At 40.7% G+C, this 25,238-nt stretch overlaps 1 protein-coding gene across 1 annotated transcript in view; it reads left to right on the top strand.

Moving 5' to 3' along the window:
• The first annotated feature begins 1,056 nt into the window (after positions 1-1,056).
• FGF10 (fibroblast growth factor 10) overlaps positions 1,057-25,238 on the top strand; it is an 84,406-nt gene continuing 60,224 nt past the window's right edge. Inside the window, exon 1 of the mRNA XM_074994301.1 lies at positions 1,057-1,692. Within this exon, the coding sequence (XP_074850402.1) occupies positions 1,386-1,692 (307 nt within the window). The 5' untranslated portion in view covers positions 1,057-1,385. The remainder of the gene's footprint in view (positions 1,693-25,238) is intronic.

Raw genomic sequence — 25,238 nt, forward strand, 5'->3', positions numbered from 1 at the left:
CAGTGGTACATTAAAGGAGGGGAGAGACCTCCCTGGATGCTGGCAGAGGGGAAGGAAAAGGAGCTAATTATGCCTCTTCCCTTTTCCTCTCCTTGGCCAGCTTTATAACCTAACTTTTCCAGGGTTGTCTGCAGGATAGGCTTGCAACCAGCCTCGCCACCGATCGCTTCTCTCGCCCAGGCAGGGGGGTGGGGAAAGTCGACAGACCAACAAGCTCCAGGTGGTTCTCTCAAGCACTTCACTGCCAAAAAATAAAATAAAATCCTGCGCTGGAGCAGCAGTATTTAAAAGGAAAGGGAAAGAAGGGGCGGGGAGGGGGGCTCCCTGGAGGGGATTGGTTCAGCCTGGAAGACAGGGAAATGAGTAAAGCATGAGTCTCCCAGCCATGCTGGTGGCCAGCACTGGGGGGAGAAGATCGCTTTAGGAGCAATTAGCCAAGAGCTGAAAGCTGCTGCTGCTGCTGCAGACGGGGAGGAAGCAAGGGCAGCCCCCCGCCCTCCGGCCCCCCGCCCTGCAGGCTCCCTCCTCGGCAAGCCTTTGCTCCCTCCAGCTGCAAGAGGGTTTCAGATGTCCCACCGCTGCTTGACCCCCTGCAGATAAGGGTTGTCCACCAGAGGCACATCCCACCTCTGGCTCGGAACCGCGGCCAGGCGCTGAGTGAGGCTCCAGCTCCCAACCTGCTGGCCGCCCGGCTGGGGAGAGACGCTGGGAGGTTTCCCTCCGTGGACTTGGTTTGTGGTCCTGGCTGGAGGCTTCGGAGCAAGACAAAGGAGCCGCCTGCTCCGGGCTGTCAGGGCGAAGGGACGCGCCGGACGCCTGGCTCGGGCTGTGCCCGGGAAGGGGGGCGGGGAAGGCAGGAGAAGGTGTGAAAGCCGTTGGGGCGGGGTGGGGGGGAGAGGTGCGCGTGCGGGCCTGGGGCCAGTGACCCCTCGCAGGGCCCCCTCGGGCGGGGGCCGGATTTATTTCGCTGCCGGCGTTCACTCCGCTGTCATCTATGCCTCAGACCCTTCGGCAGCGAAGATGGTGACGAGAGGCGGGAGGAAGAGACCGAAATAACCCCCGGGGCGGCCTCAGCCCAGGTTGGGGAGGGGGGGTGGTGGTGTGAGAGGCAAGGCAGGGGCGAGGTTCGCCCCCACCCCCACATCCCAGCGACGCTCTGCGGGGCGGGCGGACTCGGCGGACTCAGAGGCAGCGGCTCCCGCGGCGGTCCGCGCCCTGAGGGATGGATGCTGGTGCCCCCGCCTCAGGCCAGACCAGCGCGCCCCGGGCTCCCCTCAGCCGCCGCCGCCGCCGCCGCCCGCTCGCCGCGCGCCTCGTAGCAGGGTTCACCCCTCCAGCATGTTTCTTCTGAGGAGCCGGTTCCCAGCGCCCAGCCTGTCAGGACAATGTGCACATGGATACTGACCAATGGGGCCGCCGCCTTCGCCCACCTGCCTTGCTGCGGCGGCTGCGGCTGCCTCCTGCTGCTGCTCGTCCTGCTGTCTGCCGGCTCCGTCACCTGCCAGGACACGCGGGCCCCGGGGGCCGCCAACGCCTCCTCGGCTGCCGCCGGCGCGGGGAGGCACGTGCGGAGCTACAACCACCTCCAGGGCGACGTGCGCTGGAGGAAGCTCTACTCCTACAACAAGTTCTTCCTCCGCATCGAGAAGAACGGCACCGTCAGCGGCACCAAGAAGGAGAACTGCCCCTTCAGTGAGTACTGCGCTGACCCCCGCACCCCACCGCCCCTCTGCTGGGCTCCCCTCGCCGCCCCACCCCCGCCAGCTGCACCGTCCGGGCGCCCGAGGGAAGGTGGCCCACCCCGAGGGTCTCCTTTGGCTCAGCTGGCTCGCTGCCTCCCGCCCCCATCGGCCCATCGCACCCCCCCCCCCGAAATTTGTTTTGCAAACGGTCTGAGTGAACCCCATGGGGCTGGCGGGGAGACAAGTGAGAGAGATTTGTACACCCCCCCCCCCCACACACACCGTGGGGCTGGGGGATAGTTTCTCCTGAGTCTGAAAACAATTATCCCTTGTCATTACAATAGCCTGGTGTGAACGCGATTTTAAAACAATACATTGGTACCCCCACCTCCATGGAAGCCCCACAAGATTTATTGCCAATCACGCCCCCGCCCCACCCCAGCCATCCTTTCACTCCCCATCCTGTCAAAAGTGTTTTTCTGGTTTTGATTTCTGTCCCTGCGTGTTGTTGGGGTTTGAGCGAGGGCAGCCCACGAAGTTAACTTTTAAGGCACCACTCGCTGCTGCTGTTTGTCTCTGCCCTGCCTTTTCTCTGGTAATACGATGCTCCCGTCTGCGTTGTCAATAGCCTGTGTGCTGTTTTGTGGTGTCCTGTTGTACTCTTTTCCGTCGGAAAGCTCTCCTATTGCAGCGCTGCGATACTGCTGTTGCATCGTAAACATCTGGGGCTGTACTCATGCGGACCTCACACACGTTTCATTGTCATCGGGTTTTAAAGAAGAAATATTTTCAAAGTAAAAGTCACAAGGCTGTTTCAGTGGCTGCAGTTCACCCGGAGAGTGAACCAATTGGGCTTTTAGCCATTGTGTGTCTTTGGCAACATATTTTTGGTGGTCAGTCTTGAGAAATGTAATTTTTTGTGCAGTCAAGAAAATGAATAATCTCAAGTTGAGGAGGAGAAAGAGTAGTAAATCATAACTCATGGCAGTGTTGTTTACAATGCTGACATCCCTGCTTTACCAAAGTTTGAGAGAGCTGCTTTATTTGATCTTCCTGGTGAAGAGCAACTGGTTGGTTTCTGGTTGTGTTTTGTAAATCTAAATATACCTACGGATATATACCTTGCTGAACTAAAAACAAAAGGGTAGCTAAATGAGAGCTGCTTGAAGCCTTACCAAAAATACAGAGTGTAGGTTGGCAGGATGCGGTGTTAGGTGTTTAAAAAAAATTACAGTTATTTCTCCAGTACTCGCATTCTTTTCTTACACCTCCCTAATGTGGCTTTTTTTTTTTTTCCACATCTGGGTTCTTGTGTCATTGCTTCCACTTGCTACAGCTGGCAACTTATTTTCATATTATCACAGCTGTTAATTCTTCAGACCTATGTTTGTAATGTTTGTATGCAATTCTTTAGACCTATGTTTGTAATGTTGTAGGTGTCAACGCATATTGGCTTTACCAGGTAGCCTCTTAATTTTCATTGAAAATACAATCCTATGCTGAAGGGTTCATTTTAATGGCTTAGCTGGCACCTGGCTATTACTTGGACCATGCTTCTTGACAGAGCAAGCAAATGTGCTTCTCAGACATGTGTTTCTGAATGTTTGGGCACTCTTCTACCTGTAAATCAGTTTTGGGTGAGTATGTTGCTCCAGGAAGGAAACAGGAAGTATTAAGGGCCTGAATCTGCATACTTTTCTGCATGCAGTTAACTCTACTCAGGTGAGTAGTACTATTTTAATCACTACAACTATTCATTTGAGTAAAGTTACATACATGAGTAAGTGCCTGCAAGATGAGTCCCGAAAGAGCATAAAGGGAGAAACATACATATGCATGTTCAGAGCCCCAGTCCTAAAGTCCTTCAGCAGGAGCAACTCCCCCTTACTCCATCTGGCGTTCTGCCCAGGTCTTTTTCACCTAACACATAAAGAAAATTAAAAGTAGTTAATATTCTCATTGACTTGTCATAGGCATTTTCAGAGTTGCAGAATATTTGTCTTCAGAGCCAAAAATTAAATAAAACACAGATTTGTTTACCCATTCCCTCCCCTGTGCACACTAGAACAGGCACACTGGGTCAGACCAAAAGTCTATTTAGTGCAGTACTCTGTCTTCAGACAGTGGCCAGTGCCAGGTGCTTCAAAGGGAATGACCAGAACAGGTAATCATCAAATGACACTAGTCAAACATTACTTCAGAGCTATAAAATAATTATAGCTTGCAGTTAGCAGAGTTTACATAAAATAAGTGAAGGGTACAATTTCTTCAAAATTAATAACTTGAACGTGCTTAAATGAATTCAGTTATTTAAAGTACAGTATTGAAGTATCTTTAAAAAGCAAACCCATATGGATATATAAGATTTTAGTAAGTATTTAAGTCTTGGTTATCAGATCAAAAACAGTCAAATGTCTACACTGTTCTTTAACAATTTCCTAATGCAAATTGAATTTGCCTTCATTAAAGCACAAAATTGTGCAAAATTATCCCAATCTATGTTGCCTTATACTCCAGAAACATCCATATCAAAACATTGTAAGTGAAGAGAATAGGTTCCATGAATCATAACTTAACCTCTGGCTGTGTAGTCAGAACACCACCATAATCTCCATGGACTGAGTCAATGGAAGTATTTTGTATCATCATTAAGATATTGTGTAAATGTGTAATTACATGAGAATAAAGTCCTGCCACATCTAAGGAAAATACAGTCAGACAGCTTGTCAAATTGTAGTCTATTAAATATTAGAGTATTTAACTTCTGAAATAAGGTCCTCATTCAAAATGACATTTCCCTAAATATATGATGATTACTATTGACACACAGGGATTTATCTTTTAACATATTTTAATTTGGTGATTAATTTCTTTCACTCAGATGATAACAATGTTTAAAATCCAGTTATGCTACAATAAAATCTTATCTACAGGGCTGCAAGCTTATGATATGTTGCGTAATTAGATGACAGTTTCAATGGCTGCTTGCCAGTGAAATTCTATCAAGCAAAAGGAGCAGCCAGAGAAACTCAGGATAAACCCTCAGAAAGTACATTTCAGCTTCTGACATGGCTCAAGAAGCATTCATGGCTCTGCTCTATAAATATTATATAGTATGCACTAAATAAAGATTTACTTTGGCAGATGTTTTCCAACTTGATTACACCAGAACTGTTACCTCATACCTCCAGGATAACGGGAAGGGGTGAATTATGACTGCTGTAAGAAGTCTGGGGAAACTTGCATAATTTATCATAGCTGGAGTATATCTGTCACTAGATACATAGGATAGTTTAGTTTTTCTTTTATTATTCTTTACATCTAGAGCTTTGCCCTTGAAACTCTACCACTCAGCGCTAGTTCTTACATCAGTGTTGCAGCTGCAAGGTCTTCTTGCTACAGCTCTTGATAAGTCCATTTCTAGAAGTGAATAAAACAGCTGTAGTGCACTCCAGTGACTGTGAGCATGTGTGAAACAAAAGCCCTGAGTAGTTACAAAAGTATTGCCTATAACTTGACATATGAGATGGCTCAGAAGAGGTTTAAGCTTTTAGCATAAATAAAGACAGAGGCATTGCTGCCTGTAGACATATGGACCAGTTGCATCTTTCTGGAATTTGTGGGATGGCACAGGTCTAATGGAAAGTAAATTTTGGTCCATGTAACTTATGATGAGTTGGTTGGGTTACCAACTCTGAATGAAGCTATTCCAGGAGATTTTTTTTTCCCTGAAGTGGTATAAAATTATTTTCTTAAACTATCTTATTAAAAATCTCCAGGATTGCTTTTAATAGTCAATACGAGATTGATGCCAATCCTGGGAGACTCCAGGCCAATCCTGAAAGGTTGGCAACACTAGGAGTTGGCCAAGGTAAACATACAGTACTCTTTTCAAATAACAAGCAGTCCTATAGCACCTTAAAGACTAACACATTTAGGCTACGTCTACACATGCACCCAACTTCGAAATAGCTTATTTCGATGTTGCGACATCGAAATAGGCTATTTCGATTAATAACGTCTACACGTCCTCCAGGGCTGGCAACGTCGATGTTCAACTTCGACGTTGCTCAGCCCAACATCGAAATAGGCACAGCGAGGGAACGTCTACACGCCAAAGTAGCACACATCGAAATAAGGGAGCCAGGCACAGCTGCAGACAGGGTCACGGGGCGGACTCAACAGCAAGTCGCTCCCTTAAAGGGCCCCTCCCAGACACACTTTCATTAAACAGTGCAAGATACACAGAGCCAACAACTAGTTGCAGACCCTGTATATGCAGCACGGACCCCCAGCTGCAGCAGCAGCAGCCAGAAGCCCTGGGCTAAGGGCTGCTGCCCACGGTGACCACAGAGCCCCGCAAGGGCTGGAGAGAGAGTATCTCTCAACCCCCCAGCTGATGGCCGCCATGGAGGACCCCGCTATTTCGATGTTGCGGGACGCGGATCGTCTACACGTCCCTACTTCGATGTTGAACGTCGAAGTAGGGCGCTATTCCCATCCCCTCATGGGGTTAGCGACTTCGACGTCTCGCCGCCTAACGTCGATTTCAACTTCGAAATAGCGCCCGACGCGTGTAGACGTGACGGGCGCTATTTCGAAGTTAGTGCCGCTACTTCGAAGTAGCGTGCACGTGTAGACGCAGCTTTATTTATTAAGTAATGAGCTTTTGTGGGTGAGACCCACTTGAGTGTGACTGTCAAAAACAATAAAATGATCACTGCAAAGGCACCTGTTGGAAGGCCTTGACATATGCAAGACATGAATAACAGGTGTAGAAGGAACTGAGGACAAGGTAAAATATGAAGTGCATAGTTAAGTTCTGCAGCCCAAATAATGATTGCAGATGGGGTCCATTATTTATTTATGTATTTACTTACTGAATGAAATTGGTGGGCCTCATTCTAAGCTCCTTGACCTCAGTGGAAGAATTCCCATTCATTCCCAAAGACTCTCACAGGCTTTCAGGGGACAAAGCTGTACAAAACATAGTGAAGAAGGTGACACAGCCGCTACCACAAGTCACTTACACTCAACTTAGGCAGAAGCCATAGGGGTAGATTCTGAACTTGTGTGAACTGGTGCACCAGTATTTAAATCAGTGGAATTAGATTGCATCTTATAGCAGACCTACTTATCAACTCCATGTAGGCATTGGTGGGCAACCTGAGAGCCACATGTAGCTCATCAGGGTTATCTGTGTGATCCCTGAGATATTTTGTTTACTGTTGAAGGGTGGTTGCCAAATTCCACAGGCTTCCATCTGTGTAGGGTCCTTTTTTATTTTTCCCCCTCCTACTGGTATGAGTAAAGTGACACACTCTTAAAGCAAGAGCACATGGAAGGCAGTGCATGCTGATGGCATACAGAATTGACTGGCAGAGACATGCGCTTACTCTGGATCCAGGCAAAGTGATGCTACATCTAAGTCACCACACACTACAAATTCTAGGTAGGCAAGTGCCACTAACAAAGCCACCCTATCCCAGAACACCATTGTAGTTATGACAATCTTGCAGCCCTCTGAGATGAAGGAGGGCCTTTCATGTAGCCCAGTCACTAGCCCAGGTTGCCCATCTCTGGGGTAGAGTCCTAAACATCCACGAATGAGAATGTAGGTATCTGCAGCTTGTTTTTGGAATACAAATTTTGTATCTAGACACCAGCAAATTTGTGGACATCTGTGGATCATTCTAGCAGATGTGGATGCAAATACGAATTCTGTATCCATACAAGCCTCTACTTCAGTGAATCCTTGGATCCTTGGAGTCCTTGGAGTGAACTTTGGATCAGGTACATAACTGCACAAAGAAAATCCACATCAATGGCATCTATGTTAACAGTGGCATATTAGATTAAAGATATAGAACAATTTAAGAAAAATATACTGACTTCTTGTAATGATTAAAGCTGACAAGTCAGTGTTTAAATGATCACAGTTGTAATAAAATAATCTAAATTGATTGTGAACAACAGTGAGATAGCTGCAATAAGGTCAGATATACAGCTTTAAATAGAAGACTAGAACATTGAGTAAACTGTGCTCTTTTAATATGAATAAAACAGCCTGTATGAGATCACCTCAACTTTCAGAGTTGGTTTTGTATATTCAACAATATTTTGAAATGAAAGACTCTTTTCTAGGCTCATGCATTTCACTTGTGCCACTTTTTATAAAGAGTTAATGCATGTTGTTGAAAGTTCAAATTTAAAAAAAATTCACCTCAGGACATCATATGCTGACTCCTAATAAAGACATTTGTTTCCTGGTAAGGAAATCTATACATTTTTATTACTTAACTGGTATCTCATTTAAGTCTGAGTTGTTCCTGGAGCTCAGTTACATAATTTACAACCAGCAACCTACAACCACAGACACTTGGGATTTATGTATATAGAAAAAATTGTATTATTTAATGTCTACATGACACTCTCCTGTTACTTTGACTGCATTCTCACCATGTGGACCCTCCACACTGATAGTGAAGTCTTCACATAAATTTCTTAAAATTTACAGTGGTCAGGAGTCTTTTTCTTCTTGTTGTCTTAATAAATCTGATTTATAGCCACTTGCAAAAAGACTATGATAACATTCGGTGGAGATCACCCTGACAATCTAAGAAGAATCTGAATCCAAGGACAAGGACCCTTACATATACCACACTATTTAAACAAAATGATTCTGTAGTGTGGCCTTGGTAAAGACGGTAAAATGTGGCTCAAGGCAGTGTGAAACTTCTCAAAAATATTCCACTATAGAGTAAGAACCTCGGTCTTGAAATAAGGCATTTAAAATGTTTTCAGATGCTCTTCTGAGTCTCTAATTTTATGTGACCAATACAGCTCCCATTTGTCAGTGGGAGTGTTGTCACTGTATTCTGAGGAGCTATGTGTATACTAGAATGATCTGTCAGTAGAAGTTTCTGTCAGAAGATATCTTCTGAGAAAACTTTTGTCAACAGATTGTGGCCAGACTGCCAACTTGATCGAAAGAGTGATCTGCTCTGTCGACCAAGCATGGCTGGACTGCCCAGCTGCTCTCTTGACAAAATGGCCAACCAGAAGCGCAGCATACAGGGCTGCTCGGTGTCCTGGAAGCCCTATCTGTTGATAGAGGGCCCCCCAAAACATCCAGACTGGCTTTTTGTCAACAGAATCTGTCAACAGAGGCGTTCTGCATCATGGGGGATTGGCAGAACTCTGTTGACAGAAGTGCTGCATGCTATTGATTTACTGTTGACAGAACACCTTGAAAATGTGGATCCTCTTTATGTTTTGTTTACAAGTTTTGTCAACAAAACTCTCCAGTATAGACATAGGTTGGGAGTTGGAGAAGGTCCTGTAAGAATAACATGTCCTCTTTTCTACAGAGCCTTATATTTTGAAAGAAACATTATATTTGTAAGCAATTTTTGCACCCCTTGTGTCTTCTCAAGAGAAAAGTAATGAGATGCCAGAAACAACTTATCACATTAAGCCTCCGTGAATATTAACAAATATGGTAGAACCTTCTTCATATGAACGCTAATGAAAAAAATTGTCCTTTCTGAACCACAATATTGTGGTTTTGCTCAAAAGTTTTCCAGGTGAGATGGTAGAAATAGTGTCAGCATAGTCAGAGAGCTTAAACAGCCACTGTGGGGCGTAGTTTCAGAGACTATCCATTTTTCATCTAAGCTTGACCTGAACTCTTTAATTACACACAAATATGTCATTAATATTCTGTTCCTTACAGTTGTAGAATTCCAAAAATTCTCAACATTAATGGGGGATATTCTCTCGTTGGAATTAAATGAAAAATTGGCATCCCTCACTCCAGGATATGAAAAAGAAGTTCTTTGATGTATAACAAATGAAGGATTTACAAATGGCATCTGTACCAATATATTTTAATTGCTATGGTGGTACAGGCACTATTATTACAAATCAGACCATGCATGGCTAGCAAAGAGATTATCCTTCTCTTACTCCAGATATTTATTTAGTGCAAAAGGCTCTACAGTACTTTAATGTCTATGGCTCCTTATTGTTCTTTATTTTTTCCGTTGAATCAATGATATTTATTACTTGGTTTTGTGGACAGGGAAAATCATTTTCTCACTGCACTAGTTGCCTTTGTTGCTAGTGCCAACTCATTGTAATGAGCAAAGATGTTTTACAACATATAATAAAGACAAAATCAGACAGAATATATGCCATCCAAAGCTTTAAGAAGAAAGCAACCTGTTTCCTGGAAAGCTATCCCTGCCTATAAACTCCAAAATGTAAATGTGTACACTCTTATAATTGAATGGATTATTAAAACAGAACTAATTATTTGAGGGGGTACGATTTTACACAAATGTGAATTTCAATTAATTGTGATCCAGGTCACATGCAAAACAATAACTTTAAATGCACTCTGCTTTTTAAATTAGGTCACTTTTGTTCCTTTGAACATTCTGTTCTAATTGGAACAGTAAATCAAAGAAAACACTTAAAGAATATTCCCATGTAAAGTGGACAACTGGACAATGCCTTTTACTGCTACTAACACGTGCATCCAATTATCTCTTGATAGATTCATAGTGTAAGCAATAAAAGCATTGCCTTTTTTTTTAGGCTAAAGAGTTATTAGCCTAGCTCCTTCCATGTTTGCCTCTAAATAATCTGTCAATATTGTATACCTTCTGTAATTGAAGAGGAAGCTTCATATACTGGGGCAAGCTTCAAACATTAAAATATGCTGAAACAAAAAACAGTTTAATTTCTCCCTCATTTTCAGCCTGGTGTTTCCCTTGTTCCTTTGATAGTAATTGATAGTTTGCAGCAACAATTTGTAAGATCAGCTGCTGCTTTCCCGAAACATTTCCCCTGAGAACACTTTTCCCTAACATGAAGTGTCCACTCAGCAGAAGAAGCAACATTTGTGACATCACATACTCCCCTTACTTGCATCATTTTTTTGGTGTGTGTCTGGCAAAAACATGCAAAATACCAAGCAGTCTCTCACTGCAAGAAAGTTCAGATTATTCAAGATTGTCCAAATCTGAGGGCTACTCAAAACTAAGCTGCAGTCAAGAAGGAGGTACACAGTTCTGTGACATGAAGAATGTGGAAGCAGAAAGATAACTTTTGGCTAAATACAAATAAAGACAGTTGAACAGCTGCCATAAACATGAGCATGAAGGAAAAGCTCCTCAATTGACCAGATACTCTCTTTTATATGGTTCAGGAGGGCACAGAGAACACTGAGTGTTGGATTCACAATTAAGGAAAAAGCCCTTCAGCTTGGATTTAATTATTTTAAGGAATGTGACCACTGGTTTACCAAATGGAAGAAATGCTTCAACGTCACTTTCAAGAAAAGAGCATAGCAGAAACAGTTGACAGACAAATTAGCAGCCTAGTAAGAGGAGTGAGAAAAATTTCCTCACACTCTTGAAAAGGTTTACCCACTGACATCTACAGGGCTGATGAACCAGGACTTTATCTGAAAGGACTCTGTGACAGAGGATATGTGTTAAAAATGAAAAGCTAGAGGGAGGGAAAGCTTCAATGGACAGGTTAACTATGCTCATCTATGAACCAACATGGATGGGAGCAACAAATACCTGCTGTTCATGACTGGAAGGGAAAATGTCCTGGATGCTTTCTGAAGGATTTCAGTCAACTTACCCTCAGTTTTATCAGATCGGCAAATGTATGAGTCACAGGTGAGATTTTCATCAACTAGGTAAAAAGTGGGATCATCAGTTTTACTTGCAGAGCCATTTGAGATGCCTCTTACTGCATATCTGCTTTGCAGACCCACAAGGAGTGGTTCTTGCTATCATTCAGCTTGAATTTTACTCCCAACTCTACATCTTTGGTGCAATCTGTGGAAGAGACATAACTGATCCAAAATTGCAAACTGGATTATGGTTACCCTTGAGGCAGACCCCAGCACAGATGTTCAGATAGAACATTCATCTTGGTGCTGAGGCATGGCAAGATGCAAAGCTGACAACAATCTCCAACTGTTTCAGGAAAGAAAACTTTTTGTGCTATTGGAAGGTGCACTAGGTACGGATATTGAAGAGTTTAGGGATCCTGTGAATGATGCTCCACTTCCTATCAACATGGAAAAAGAAGACTTGGTAACTGCTGTGGCTGTGGATGGGGATTTGCTCATATTTGGAGAGCTAACCAATGAAGAATTAACGAGTGCTGCAGCTGTTGCAAGACCAGAGAAAGAAGCTTGTATTGATACAAAAAATCATAATTAAGAAGATAATCAAGAATGTAAGGAAGATTTTGATGAAGATCCTCCTCTGACAAACTCCAGGCACCTCCAAACTCCAAGCAACACCTCTGAGAAACTCCAAGTTGGAGGCTTAGAACACCCTAGCATTTTTCACATCTAAGAGGATGTGGTGACAGGGTCTACAGAACTCTTTGGGACACTGAATCCCATCTTCAAAACAGAACGGTGGCTGAGAAGAATCAGAGCAAATTAACAGAATTCCATTACCTGAAATAAGTGAGTTTATCCATTCTTAATTTACAGTTTGTATTCACTGTATACAGATAATACAATTTGTGGAATAGGACTTTAATTTAGGTTATTACAGTATAGTTATTTATTTTCATGGCAGATGTCTTCATCCAGGGTGACTTACAGTGCATTCAAAGTATTACAGTTATGTGTAAGTACAAACAATATTTACAAGCCAGAATAAGAGATGGTGTGGGTTGTCATTGTTCATGTTTGATATTAAAACAAAAAACTTGATATTTTGATAAAGTTAACTCAACACCACTTTCTTGAAACAATGTTTTAGTAGGTTACAAATACAAAAGAGAGCACATGGGCCTAATGAACAGTATACATATTAATGTAACGTGGTAACAAAAATAATAAACGTAGATTGCATTGTTACGATTAAAGAGTGTTAGTGCATTATAACTATTTATATATCAGAAAAGACAGGCTTCCTTTGGTCAGATGACACTCCCCATAACAGCAACAGTCTCTCAGAAGCAACATAAGAAAAGATCATAGATATGCTAATGAGTGACTTCCTCTTTTGCCTTGATTTAGCAGTGGTGAAAATCTACCATTGGGTAAAATCCTGCAGAAAGCACTGGAGATGGTCTAAATTGAAACACATAGGCTGCTTCTACACATCTCTCTTCTTCCAGAAGCGGCATGGTAATGAGCAGCCTGGAAGATGGGGTGCAGATATAAATTTCCCATGCCTCATGAGCATATGGCCACATGAATTGTAGTACATAAGAAGCTCTTGCAGACTCCAAAATACATGTGCAGATGTGTGGCCCATAGGGATCTCCCAGACGGAAACCCTCCTTCCGGAAGCCCCCTGTTCCTCAAAATTCTGGGTTCTGAGCAGATTCTAAAAATATTGTAACATATACTCAGAATGTTCTGAGGCTCAATGCAGGAGTCAGTGGGACAATGACAGATCCTGGTTGTTGTTGGCTGGGATCCAACTTGGGATCTCTGGAACTTAATGCTTGAGCCTCTACTCCATGAGCTAAAGCATACATATTTTTCAGCCAAGGCTGTAACAGACTCACCCATCTCTAGCTGTTCTAGGTGTCACCTACAAGGGGACAGATTTTTGCATCAAGGCGGCACTGGTTACAAGTCAATCAGATTCTTCTAACTTAACCAGTTGCATAAATTGAAAGTGTATATGAATTACCGTGTTAATTGGACACCACCTTCACCTGTGCAGTCACAAACCCACAAAGGACGTGTGTACAATTTTCTTAATGTAGAGGAATCACACAGAATCACAGATGAAACTGTTTTACTGCAGCTTTTGTATGTCCCACTCTGTTCTAGCCAGGATTTAGGTAGCCTTTGGTCCTCCCACAAACAGTGGCAAATTGGATTGTTCTCCATCCCAGAACGTGTGACAACATGCACTATTGCCAGATCCTCCACTTTGTATCTGATGTCACAACTTCAATAGTAAGAAGATGGGCACTGCTCCAGAAGTTATCGGCTACTGAAAGCAATAAAAAATCTCTGCTAGAAAATTTAAGGCTGATTTTTTTAAATAAAAATTGGAATACCACTAGCACTCCAAAAATATTAAACTTTATTTACAATGATCAGTTCATTTTTAGAAGGATGAATGAACTTGGAAATACTGTGTGAAAATGAAAAGTAAAGCCTATGCCACACTGCCACAGAACTTGTCATTCACTATCAACCCATTCACCCAACTTTTAATATTGTCCCATTGGTTTTGTCTGTAATGGAAGTATTCTGCCTACTCCTGTGATTATGTAGTGCTAATTGAAGTATAGTAACATTGTCAAAAGAAACACAATCCTTCAGTATACTAAGTTATGTCAGAATCCTGAAAAGTTTCTGATCCATTAACAGAGAGTAAGCCGTGCTAGTCTATACACTATCAAAACAAAAAGCAGTCAAGTAGCACTTTAAAGACAAGCAAAATAGTTTATTAGGTGAGCTTTCGTGGGACAGACCCACTTCTTCAGACCATAGCCAGACCAGAACAGACTCAATATTTAAGACACAGAGAACCAAAAACTGAAAGCAAGGAGGACAAATCAGAAAAAGATAATCAAGGTGAGCAAATCAGAGAGTGGAGGGGTGGGGGGGAAGATCAAGAATTAGATTGAGCCAAGTATGCAGACGAGCCCCTATAGTGACTCAGAAAGTTCCCATCACGATTTAAACCATGTGTTAATGTGCCGAATTTGAATATAAATGTCAGCTCGTCCACTTCTCTTTCTAAAACGGAGCGATAATTTCTCTTCAATGACACACATACCTACAACCTATTATTAATCAGGATGCTACACTCCAGAAGGCCCTGGGTGACATGCCTATTCTCTCCTACAGACAACCTCCCAACCTCATGAGGATCCTTACTAACAGCCACAGTCTATACCCCAGGAACACCAGTCCTGGAACCTTTCCCTGCAACAAAGCCCGCTGCCAGCTTTGTCCACATATCTTCTCTGGAAATACCATCACTGGACCTAACCAGGTTACTCACAGAATCACGGGCACTTTCTCATGCTCCTCTACTAACATCATATATGCCATCATGTGCCAACAATGCCCAGATGCTTTGTATATTGGACAGACTTCTATCTCCCTTAGACAAAGGGTCAACGGGCACAAAACAGACATCAAAACACTCCAGATCCACAAACCAGTTAGTCAACATTTTAATGGAATGGGGCATTCTGTCAATGACCTCAAGGTATGTGTGTCACTGAAGAGAAATTATCGCTCCATTTTAGAAAGAGAAGTGGACGAGCTGACATTTATATTCAAATTCGGCACATTAACACATGGTTTAAATCGTGATGGGAACTTTCTGAGTCACTATAGGGGCTCGTCTGCATACTTGGCTCAATCTAATTCTTGATCTTCCCCCCCACCCCTCCACTCTCTGATTTGCTCACCTTGATTATCTTTTTCTGATTTGTCCTCCTTGCTTACAGTTTTTGGTTCTCTGTGTCTTAAATATTGAGTCTGTTCTGGTCTGGCTATGGTCTGAAGAAGTGGGTCTGTCCCACAAAAGTTCACCTAATAAACTATTTTGCTAGTCTTTAAAGGGCTACTTGACTGCTTTTTGTTTTGATCCATTAACATGATGGTGGAGTAGAAGAATCTCTTTTATAAACCATCTGTCTAATGTTTATTGTCTAAATCTTACTAGTTTGAATATTCAATTACTTTAACTATAGATGTATCAACTATGACATATATTTGTAGTTAGTAATGTAATAGTATATGTTAATCTTCTAATATATGAGAAATTGATCATTTTACTAGGAAATGAGTGCTTAAGGGGAGACATTGCCTGAAATTCTGGGTTGCTGGAAGTGCCAGGTATGGATTCCAGGAAGCCTCTCCCTTTCTTTGCTTTCACTGACACCCCTCTTCTACCGTGGGGACAGGCAGCATGGAGCAGGTAACTGGCTGATTCAAATGCAGACAGCACAAGAGTCAGACCTATGGAGAAGAGCCAGCAGAAGTTTGGACAAGAAGCTTGGGGTAGGGGAGGCTGACTGGAGGCCTGTGACAGAGAGAGTGAAATTGGAGGAGTGGGACAGAGGAGACTGGGACTGAGAATGGTTCAGAGACTGGGACATGCTGAGCAAAGAGACTGGGAGGGAAAGGGCAGAATTGAGAGTGAGTGCACATGCATGGGAGAAACTGAGATTGCATGGACAAAGAAATGGAGACTGGGACCTAGTTAGCAGAGAGACCATCCTTCCTCCTCATAGAGTCCCCTGCCTCATTCACTACAGCCTTTTCCTGGTTTTACAATAAATGAACTAGTGGGTTTACAAACACCAGTCTCTTTCACTGTATAACCAAGCTTCATCCCCAGAGAAAGACCATGTTCTGCACTGAATGAGGAAAGATACTGTTGGGGAACAAATGTATATGATGTTATGCACAAAGGGGTAGAATTAAGGTTGCTCAGGAAACTTTAATTTGAGCATTTTCTAACTTCTGAGTGCTTGAATTTGAACCATAATGTTATTTTCATGGGCTTTGTGTATGTAATATAGAGAGAGACAGCAAGGTGAAGACTTCAATATACTGTTTTATTTCACAGTGTACATTTATTATTACTGTCCTTCAAACAGTTGATAAAGATTCCCATTCAAGTATGCAAACTGCCCGGAGGTTTATTACTTTCACATCATTCTAAAGATGAGATGAAGTTACAGGTCACAAGAGGTGAATAATAGCTTTCAATGCAATTTAATTTCACTCCAAATTTCAACATTTTTGACTTCTGAGGAAGTAAATAACAAGGGATTTGCTGCCGCATCAAATGACCATTTTTAGACAATCATGAGCCAAGATTTTATTTTTGTACATAACCATAAGGTTGACTTTTTTCATGGTATGATTTATGCTTTCATATGAGTACATTAGGTGAAAGCGTGTTGTGGGAAAGAGAATCAAAGATCTTTGAAAGAAAGGGAAATTACCCTAACAAATAAAGTAAAACTTGGTAACCTCTCTAACTGCTTCTACTTAGTCTCCAACCCAGCGGCATTGCAAGCAGTTTTTCCTAGAAAATTATGAACCGCTCACTAATAATCTCCAACACTCTTAAATGCTTGTTGTATAAAACAACACAAGTGTCGCACAACCATATGAAGTTTCACAGCATCACTCATTCATTCAGCTCACTGTTCAGTTCATTCAACACATTACATAGCACAAATTAACAATACCTGCACTCTCTTTCATTCAAATTAGTGCAATACATTGATTTATTGATTATAGGTTCAGCTTCTTCTAGGAGCTGGACAAAAATACCAACATTAAAGGTATGATAGGAAAAACCAAATGGCACAGCTACAGATTGATCCTGTCCTTATAACAAGCGGAGCCCAAATCTGGTTACACAGTGCAATATTGCTTTCATGACAGGCAAGGTGTGCTAAACATCAGAAATGATTGTACCTTAAAGACCTAAATTTGGGATGTTTCAAGACTAGATCTCAATTCAGAGTTGGACCTCTCTGTCATTGTTATAAAATATTTCTGTAAAAACAAATGTAAAATATGTTATGAACACAGCTTCTTTTGTTCTTCTTCCCCTACTCCTATAGATTTTAGTCATATTCCAAAGCAGTTTGTACTTCCTTGAAAAGTTAAATGTATCTTAGAATTGAGATGTCCCTGTTTTCATTATTGTCATCATGCCCTTGTCTTTGGCATCCCACAGCTTCATTTTATTTATTTACTTTGGATGAATTTTCCACAATTGAATTTACTTTATAACACATGCCCTCTGTGCGTTTTCTCTTATGGCACTTACAGTATAACTCTTCTTTGAAATGCCAGTACTCTAGTTTATTCTGCAGCAGTGAAAACACTTACAATGAGATTATTCAATCTGACATATGGCTAATGTGGCATTAATCTGGTGTACATCACTGTTGGTCATTTTTTCTACTTTTCCTGCTGCAATGTTCATTAAAATAGACACATCTGCAGCTGGTGAACATCTTCCATTTCTCTGTGGCTTCGTGCCTCAGACCACACACCAAACAGTCCTTCGGCGCATCCTCCAGAGTTGCTCAGAGGATATATCATGCTTGCTTAATTTTTATAGTTCTACCCCACGTTCACCCATGGACTCAGAATGTTGATGATTCTGTAGATGTGACATCAAATGTTCTGCAATAAGAGGATTTGGAAACAAAGACCTTTCTTAATACCTGTAATAATCTCTGTGAAACTCTTTTGACCTCATTGATTTTGTGAGTGTACACAGTAGCAGATCATCCAGGTAAATAGGTGTGTTAGCTTCTTTAAATTGCTATACTAATAGCATAATAAAATCTACTTTTGTCTTTCAACATATAATTCATCATAGTCCCGTATGTACAATAAACCAAGCCACCCTGGGCAGAGTCAGAAAGATCTTTAGCGCCGCTTGAAAAGCAGAGTTACAAAATTGCAGCTTCATTGATAAAGGAAGCATCATCAGAGATTGCTTATTGCAGAACCTGGTCCATATAGTCAGTTTGTGTCATCTGTAGGCTTTCTTGATGAAAACTTGCCAGAGTGACGCACACATACAGACAAAGAAAGTCTTGAAAGTTATTGACGAGCAAAAAATATCAGCATACAGGTTGAACCTCTCTAATCCAGAAACACCATAATCTGGCATGATTTTAGTTAGCTGGATGTCCACTTATCATGGGCGTGTCAAAGTTTCCCCTGATCCCATAAAATTAGTTTACAGCCACCAGTCCTGGTTCTTCATGTTCTGTGCTGTTATTTAGCTCTAATTTATCTATACTGGTCTTCTGGGACCCCAATAAGCAGTGGAAGTGTTGATAATGCTGTTACACAGTATTGACCTCCTGTGGGTCAGCAAATTCTCTGTTTTGGAACCAGTCAGATTCTGAGGGTGCTGGACTAGAGAGGTGCAATCTGTGCAAGAACATTGTGTAACTGGCCATTTTATTGTAGGCAGTGTAGCAAGCGATTCCTATGGTTTAGGTAGCCAAATACTCCCCTTCAGATGTGGAAGGGAGCTGAACTGTGATGTACGTAAACTTTAGACTGGTAGTTTATAACTTCAGAGTGCTGGACTTTGCAACCTAACTGTTCTTTTACTGTTTGTGTTTTAGAAACATCTCTGTTACTTGTTACAGTATATTACAACACCAACAGGACTTTGATCGACATGTTTTCTGCCTTTACGTAATAAACACTCTCACTATACTAAGTAACACGTTACCTCTGTTAACTAATGGAAATTGCTTTTCTAGTGATAAAGCTTCACAATGCAATGCTTTCTGCTTATGCTATACTTATCATTAGATATCCATCCTATATTCTAATATGTCATGCGTGGACCTGTTCACAAAAAATCAGAACATTTATATGGCATTCCATGTATGTTTTTTTCCTTGAAATTTAATTTTTTTCACAAAATCTTCCAACCAGCTATAATCACATTTGTATGCGGATAGGGATGATAGCTGTTCAAGTATAACACAAGCTAATGTACTTCAGCCATGGTACTCTACACTTTATGGGCCTAATCCTGCTCACCTTACTCATGCAAAATACCCACTGATTTCAGATGATGTTTTGTGTGAGTTAAAGTAACATTTGCTCCTTGGAGCACTGAACTTTGCAATGTGCAACAATTGACATTTACCACAGTGTGCAACATATTTGCAATATGGCAGCCTCATTGCACTGCTCATTCTAAAACAATATGTTTGGGGTTGAAAAAAATCAAAATGTCCAATAGAGGTTTGAGATAACCTTTTTTTATTCTGTTGAGCTACATCTCCAGCTGTATTTGGCTTAGTTCCTTTCCATTCTGCCATTTTATGTTGTTTACTGGTGTTAAATGTTCATAAAATGAGAAATTTCTGCCACAGACATTTTCTCTTTCATTACATTTGGTACAAGAACCTTAGAATTATCAGAATACGATAAACCAAGGATCCCTCAAATTTGATATGGTGTCCTGCATAGTGACTAATATGACAGAAGCATAGAATAAATAATGGATCAAACCAGGCAAAGCAAAACTGCCAGGAACAGAGACCCCAGCTAACAGAATTGAGAACTGACCAACTTTACAGTTCACAAAAGCAGTCCTGTAGCGCTTTAGAGACTAAAAAAATAATTAATTGGGTGATGAGCTCTCATGGGGCAGACCCACTTCTTCAGATCTGCAGATACTACTGGAAATGTAACCAAATCTGAAAAAGTGAGTCTGCCCCACAAAAACTCATCACCTGACAAATTATTTTGTTAGTCTTTAAAGTGCTACAGGACTGCTGTTTTGTTTTGTTAGGATATAGACTAACACAGCTACCTCTATTACTATTCAGCTTTACAATTTTTAATAGCTTTCCAGTGCAACTTGATCAAATAGTAGAACACCAATTTTATGAACATCAATGTGATGTGCAACCAGTTACATGAACCATTTTTCTGCTGCCAAAGTCATCTTTCTGTCATGGCTTCAGTCCTTCAATCAATGTGCAAGAAGCTGAATAGATTTGAAAAGACTGAGATTTGGCAAGAAAGAAGAAATGAAGTTATATTTGCTATCACTCATTGTATACATTATCCTTTAATGACTAATGAACTTCAACACTGTCATTCTGAAAAGGGTTGCCAGCCATCAGTAAATTTACAGATAGTCCTCAAAAAAATTAGCCAAAATTGGACGTGTCCATAAACTCCGTTTGAAAAAAAAAAAAAGGTGTCCATACATTTTGTAAAAGTGCAATAAAATTTCAGAGGAAATTTTAGTTGTTTATTTAGTTCAATGGTTGAGATGATGTAATGTGAATCATGTGATCCACATGATATTATCATCTACATTATCCCACCAAATTAGCAGCAGCACACTAGCAATTCATGAAATTTAATATTGTTTACCATTAAAGTTTACAATGTCGAAATCTATGAGAAAAATGGATTGTGCTGAAGAGAATAATGAGTCTGATGACTCTGGTGAATTATTTCCTGATGAAGAGCCCATTACTAAGAAATCAAAAGTTGCATAGTTTTCTTCAAATGGCTAGTAAATGATGAATTCAAAGACTGGATTTGCATAGACAGTGAAAGGAAGCACAGCACCAAATGTATCTGGTGTAAAAAGGTGTTCAGTATAGCTTCTGGTGGAGCGCAAGATATTCATAGCTGTGCTGCAAGTGGTAAGCACCAAAGCATAATGTCTGCATGGTTATCTAGCCCTGGAATTATGAGTTTTGTTACTAAAGTAAATACAACACCTACTAATCACCAGAAATGGTCACAGAATGTGAACGAAAAGTAGCACCTTTCTTAGCCAGATAAAACCTACCACTGAGTTTGATGGACCAGATCTTGGATAATGTTGCTGGTCAGTTTCCTGATTCCAAAATTGCAAAATATCTTGCTTGCAGAAGCACTAAATAACTTAATGGGTCTGAGACAATTACTTCAGATATGGTTAACAGCATCAGTGTTCAGATGTAAATCACAAAATGGAAAATTTCCAGGCCATGACTAACTAAATGAAAGTGAGTTAAATAGCATATCGTTCTTGTAAAATGTGAATGACAATAATTCTTTTCACTTTTGGCCATTTATGTCATCTTAATACAGTATAAAAATTATGTCTGTAAAAAAATTTGTTTGTCCATAAATTTTTCCATTTCATCCATAAATGAAATTTCTGTGGGTTGGCAACCCTTTTCTGAGACATTCAATTTTATGAACTTTTTGAGATTATGGAAGTAGTCAATCCACAACTAGTTCATAATATAGGGAGATTACTGTATATGCAATAGTATTTTTAAAGGAATTGGACTCCTCTGAGTGAATTTAGTGTTTTTTCCGAAATCTACTCCTCATAAAAACATTTGAAATACAAGAATACTGTAGCAAAAAAGAAGATAATTAATTATTACAGACATACAAATTAATTTCTCTACCCTATGGGGTAAAATATATTGGTTTCATTTTTTAAAATTATCAAATGTATATTTTAGATGTCAGTCAGACTTTGTGGGTCTGTTATAAAGTAGGATTCTTTCTACAGGATGCTAACTTTCACTTCACTTTTTTAATGATTGAGTATATCTGTTCCACTTGTATGCAACTAGCAAATCCAACCAGGTTGTCTTAGCGTTAGATTTACATTTCTAGGATTCCCTAGAACTGTACGTTTTTATCTTGTGAAGGTCAGTTCAGCCCTTTACACATTCATAGATAAGGGGCCATTGGACTTCTCTGAATAAGTTCCCATTTGAACTAGAACATATGTCTCTAAAAATAAATCTTTATCATCCTATAAGGCTACGTTATGTTCCAAACAGAATTCAGAGAACAGTGTCCAGTCACCTATATATGAATTTTCAAGATCCCATGGCATTGTTCCTGAAAGTATTGGTTTGCCCCAGTGTCCCAGCCAAAATTATGTCCTCTTCCTCCCATGGGTAGCTGTAACTCTCCCTCCAAAGGTGACTAAATCTCAGTGGCATCATAGATATTCCAGGCCTGTTGATACAAGACTTCTATACGTGGAACTCCCATCAAGTAATTGGCAAGTATGCAGTGATGATGCATGAAGAAGGCAGGCAGGAATGGGTTTTTCCAAAAGAACTCTTAAGTGCATAGCCATTTAAGTATCTTTTTACATATTGCACAAGTGATCCTTGCACTACTAAGCATCTGATGAAGTGAGTCTGTGCTCACGAAAGCTCATGCTCAGAACTTTTCTGTTAGTCTGTAAGGTGCCATAGGACCTTCGTTGCTGTTACAGATCCAGACTAACATGGCTACCCCTCCGATACTTGACACCTTGCGCTACTGTGATAGGATCGACCCCAAGGCCTTGCAGAATCAGGCTCAGTTCAGTCTGTAAATCTCAGAATAGAAAGTGGTATCATTCCATTATTTGAGTCCATGACTTCAAAGGATGATTTAGTGTATATTGTCTCTTGCCAGAGGGTATGTCTGCTTTCTGATCTAGCTGCTTGTTGTCAGGTAAAGGCTGACGTATGTTTTGGCGATTACAGGATGTCTAATAATATACCCAGCATTTAATCATATAAAGGATTCTCCTCCTTTGTGTGTCTCAGTAATGAATTCTAACTAACATAATCTGGTATCAGTGTTTTGGCATTCCTTATACTAAGGGTAGGTTTGTTTTCTAATTTTGAAGGAGAACTGTTATTCACAAGTCATATGTCACAAGCCACTAAAAGTGTCAGAATCCCATAGCAGGCCCTTGGTGCTTGTTAATCTCTCCTTTTTAAAGGAAACAGACTAATTCACTTAAATATAATGAGTGCCATGCCTGCTAGAGCCCACTTTCTAAACAGTGTCAGCTATACAAGTCCTGCCTTATTTCTTCGCCTTTTTTTGGCTCCAGCAATTAAACATTAAGCTAAGAAGTATGGGTTTTCTTTATGTTTGAGCTATTTCAGATGTCACATATGTGAAAAATGGAGGCTGCAGTTTTTGTAATGGAAAAATATACAAGTGTTTTGGGAGGTTTTTCCCACCCTAAATTATTGTCAGCATGGTGTAAAAGATAAACCTGGATGTTAAATGGAAAGACCAGATGTATGTATGTCTAACCTTTTGCCCTCGTTATTCTAATTGGCTTCCATTAGGAGAAAAAAGAAGATAAACTAGCTCTAAACAAAAATAACTGATTATGAAATAAACTTTTCAACTGGATTAGAGTCCTTTATAATAAAAAAATAAAGTATTAGTGTATCCTACGTTAAAGGTTCAAAACTCGACATTTTATAACAAGGATACTATTTTCCTTTAAACAAGTATGTTAGAATGTTCCATACTTAGTTTTAACAAGATGGAGGGGTCAGTGGGATCCCAAGTAAATTTTAAAAAAATTAATACTCAAATCAAAACCTTCAGAGCCTAAAGTTCTAATCTTGGTTCTTAAGTCAAATAAATTGATACCAAACTATGGATTTAAGAGCCTAATTTAGGCACCCAGATAGGAAAATACAGTTCTTGTCACTTTCAAAGTTTTCTGGAAATATTACTTATTTAATCTTTACAACAGCTGTGTATTATCACTCTCATTTTGCAGAGAGGGAAACTGAGGCAGAGTGCTGAAGGAGGTGGATACTGCCACCCATTTTCCTACTAGGTAGTCTCTTATTTTCACAAGATCTCCCAGGGTTCTTGCAATTCTCCAGATAAAATGTGCTCCTCTTCTTCCTTTTTCCTTTAACAAAATTAATAGTGACAACTAGTTACACAAATGCTTGTAAGTTTCCAATGCTTCATGTAGTACATTTGGTTTGCCTTCCATACTGATATGGTCCTATAACACCTTACAGAGTTAAATACTACACCTACAAAATTGAAATATAGAAACGTGTAAGTAGAGGGAAAGAAAAATGAGAGAAGGAAGTGTGTCCAGAAGATTTTGAAAACAGATAAGGAATCAATAAAAGAAAGAAGTATTGGAATTGTGGAAGGATCTGAAGAGAGTGTCTGGGAATTAATGGTGGCACAGCTATATGAAAACTACTACAGAGTGTAGATGAGTGGTAGCTGAGAGGAGAAGGAAGGAGGGGAAGAAATATCAGTCCATCAGATATCTTGTAGAAGTCCATGGTAGATGTGAGTTTGTTTTAGCATTAAAGCAGAGAATAAGATAAAAATAATTAATTGTGATATATTTTAAGTGCTGATAGTGTACTCAGCACTGGTCAGTAGACAGATTTCAAGACAGCCCCTGCCCCAGAGAATGCACATTCCAAAAGACAGGCATAGGCTAACAAAATCAATTGGGAAATCCCAGAAGAAGCAGTTACCTTAACTACATTATTTTTATCCCTCTTTGTAGTTGTATGCTGGCTTATTTGAAAGAAGAGTGAGTTCTTAGAGATTTAAACAAGGGAGAAATAAGATACCTCATACTGGGGTAAGAAGGTCATTGTCTGAAGTGAGGAGGACAGCATGAAAGGAGGCTTGAAAAATGAAAGAAGTAAAGTATGTAGTGAGGACAGGAAAGTAAATGGCTAGGACAAATGTGACATTGCTAGCATAACCATTACCTTGGGAGAAGTGCTTGCCCATAATCCTTTATAGTGCTTAGGTCTGAGATCACTTAGAATAGTGGAAGGAGTTGGCTTTGTCTATGAAATATTTCAGTGACCGAGAGCTAAAAAAGAGAACAATGGGTGAGAATCTGCTGCTGAGAAGTTAGAGAAAGCAAGTTTTTATTTTAAACATATGTGTTAATCATGGCTCCAAATGAGGACCAGGGAGAAAAATTGAGCTGGCATAGATGGGCCAAGGAAAAAAATTATTTACATTATCAACATACCATATGAATTAGTCATGGCTCAGAATGGATGGGGAGTGTATGAGTGCAAGCTTTACATTTGTAAAATTATGCCTAAAAAGCTTAACTGAGTTTTTCTTTTAAAGTGGAATGCAGAAGGGGAGAGAGAGAGAGAGAGAGATTGGGGCTGTTTAGAATTCAGAGGAGGGAAGTCAGAGGGTTCATGATGACAATATACAAAATAATGAATGGC

Source organism: Carettochelys insculpta, chromosome 5, assembly GCF_033958435.1.
Source record: "Carettochelys insculpta isolate YL-2023 chromosome 5, ASM3395843v1, whole genome shotgun sequence".
Taxonomy (NCBI): Eukaryota; Metazoa; Chordata; order Testudines; family Carettochelyidae; genus Carettochelys; species Carettochelys insculpta.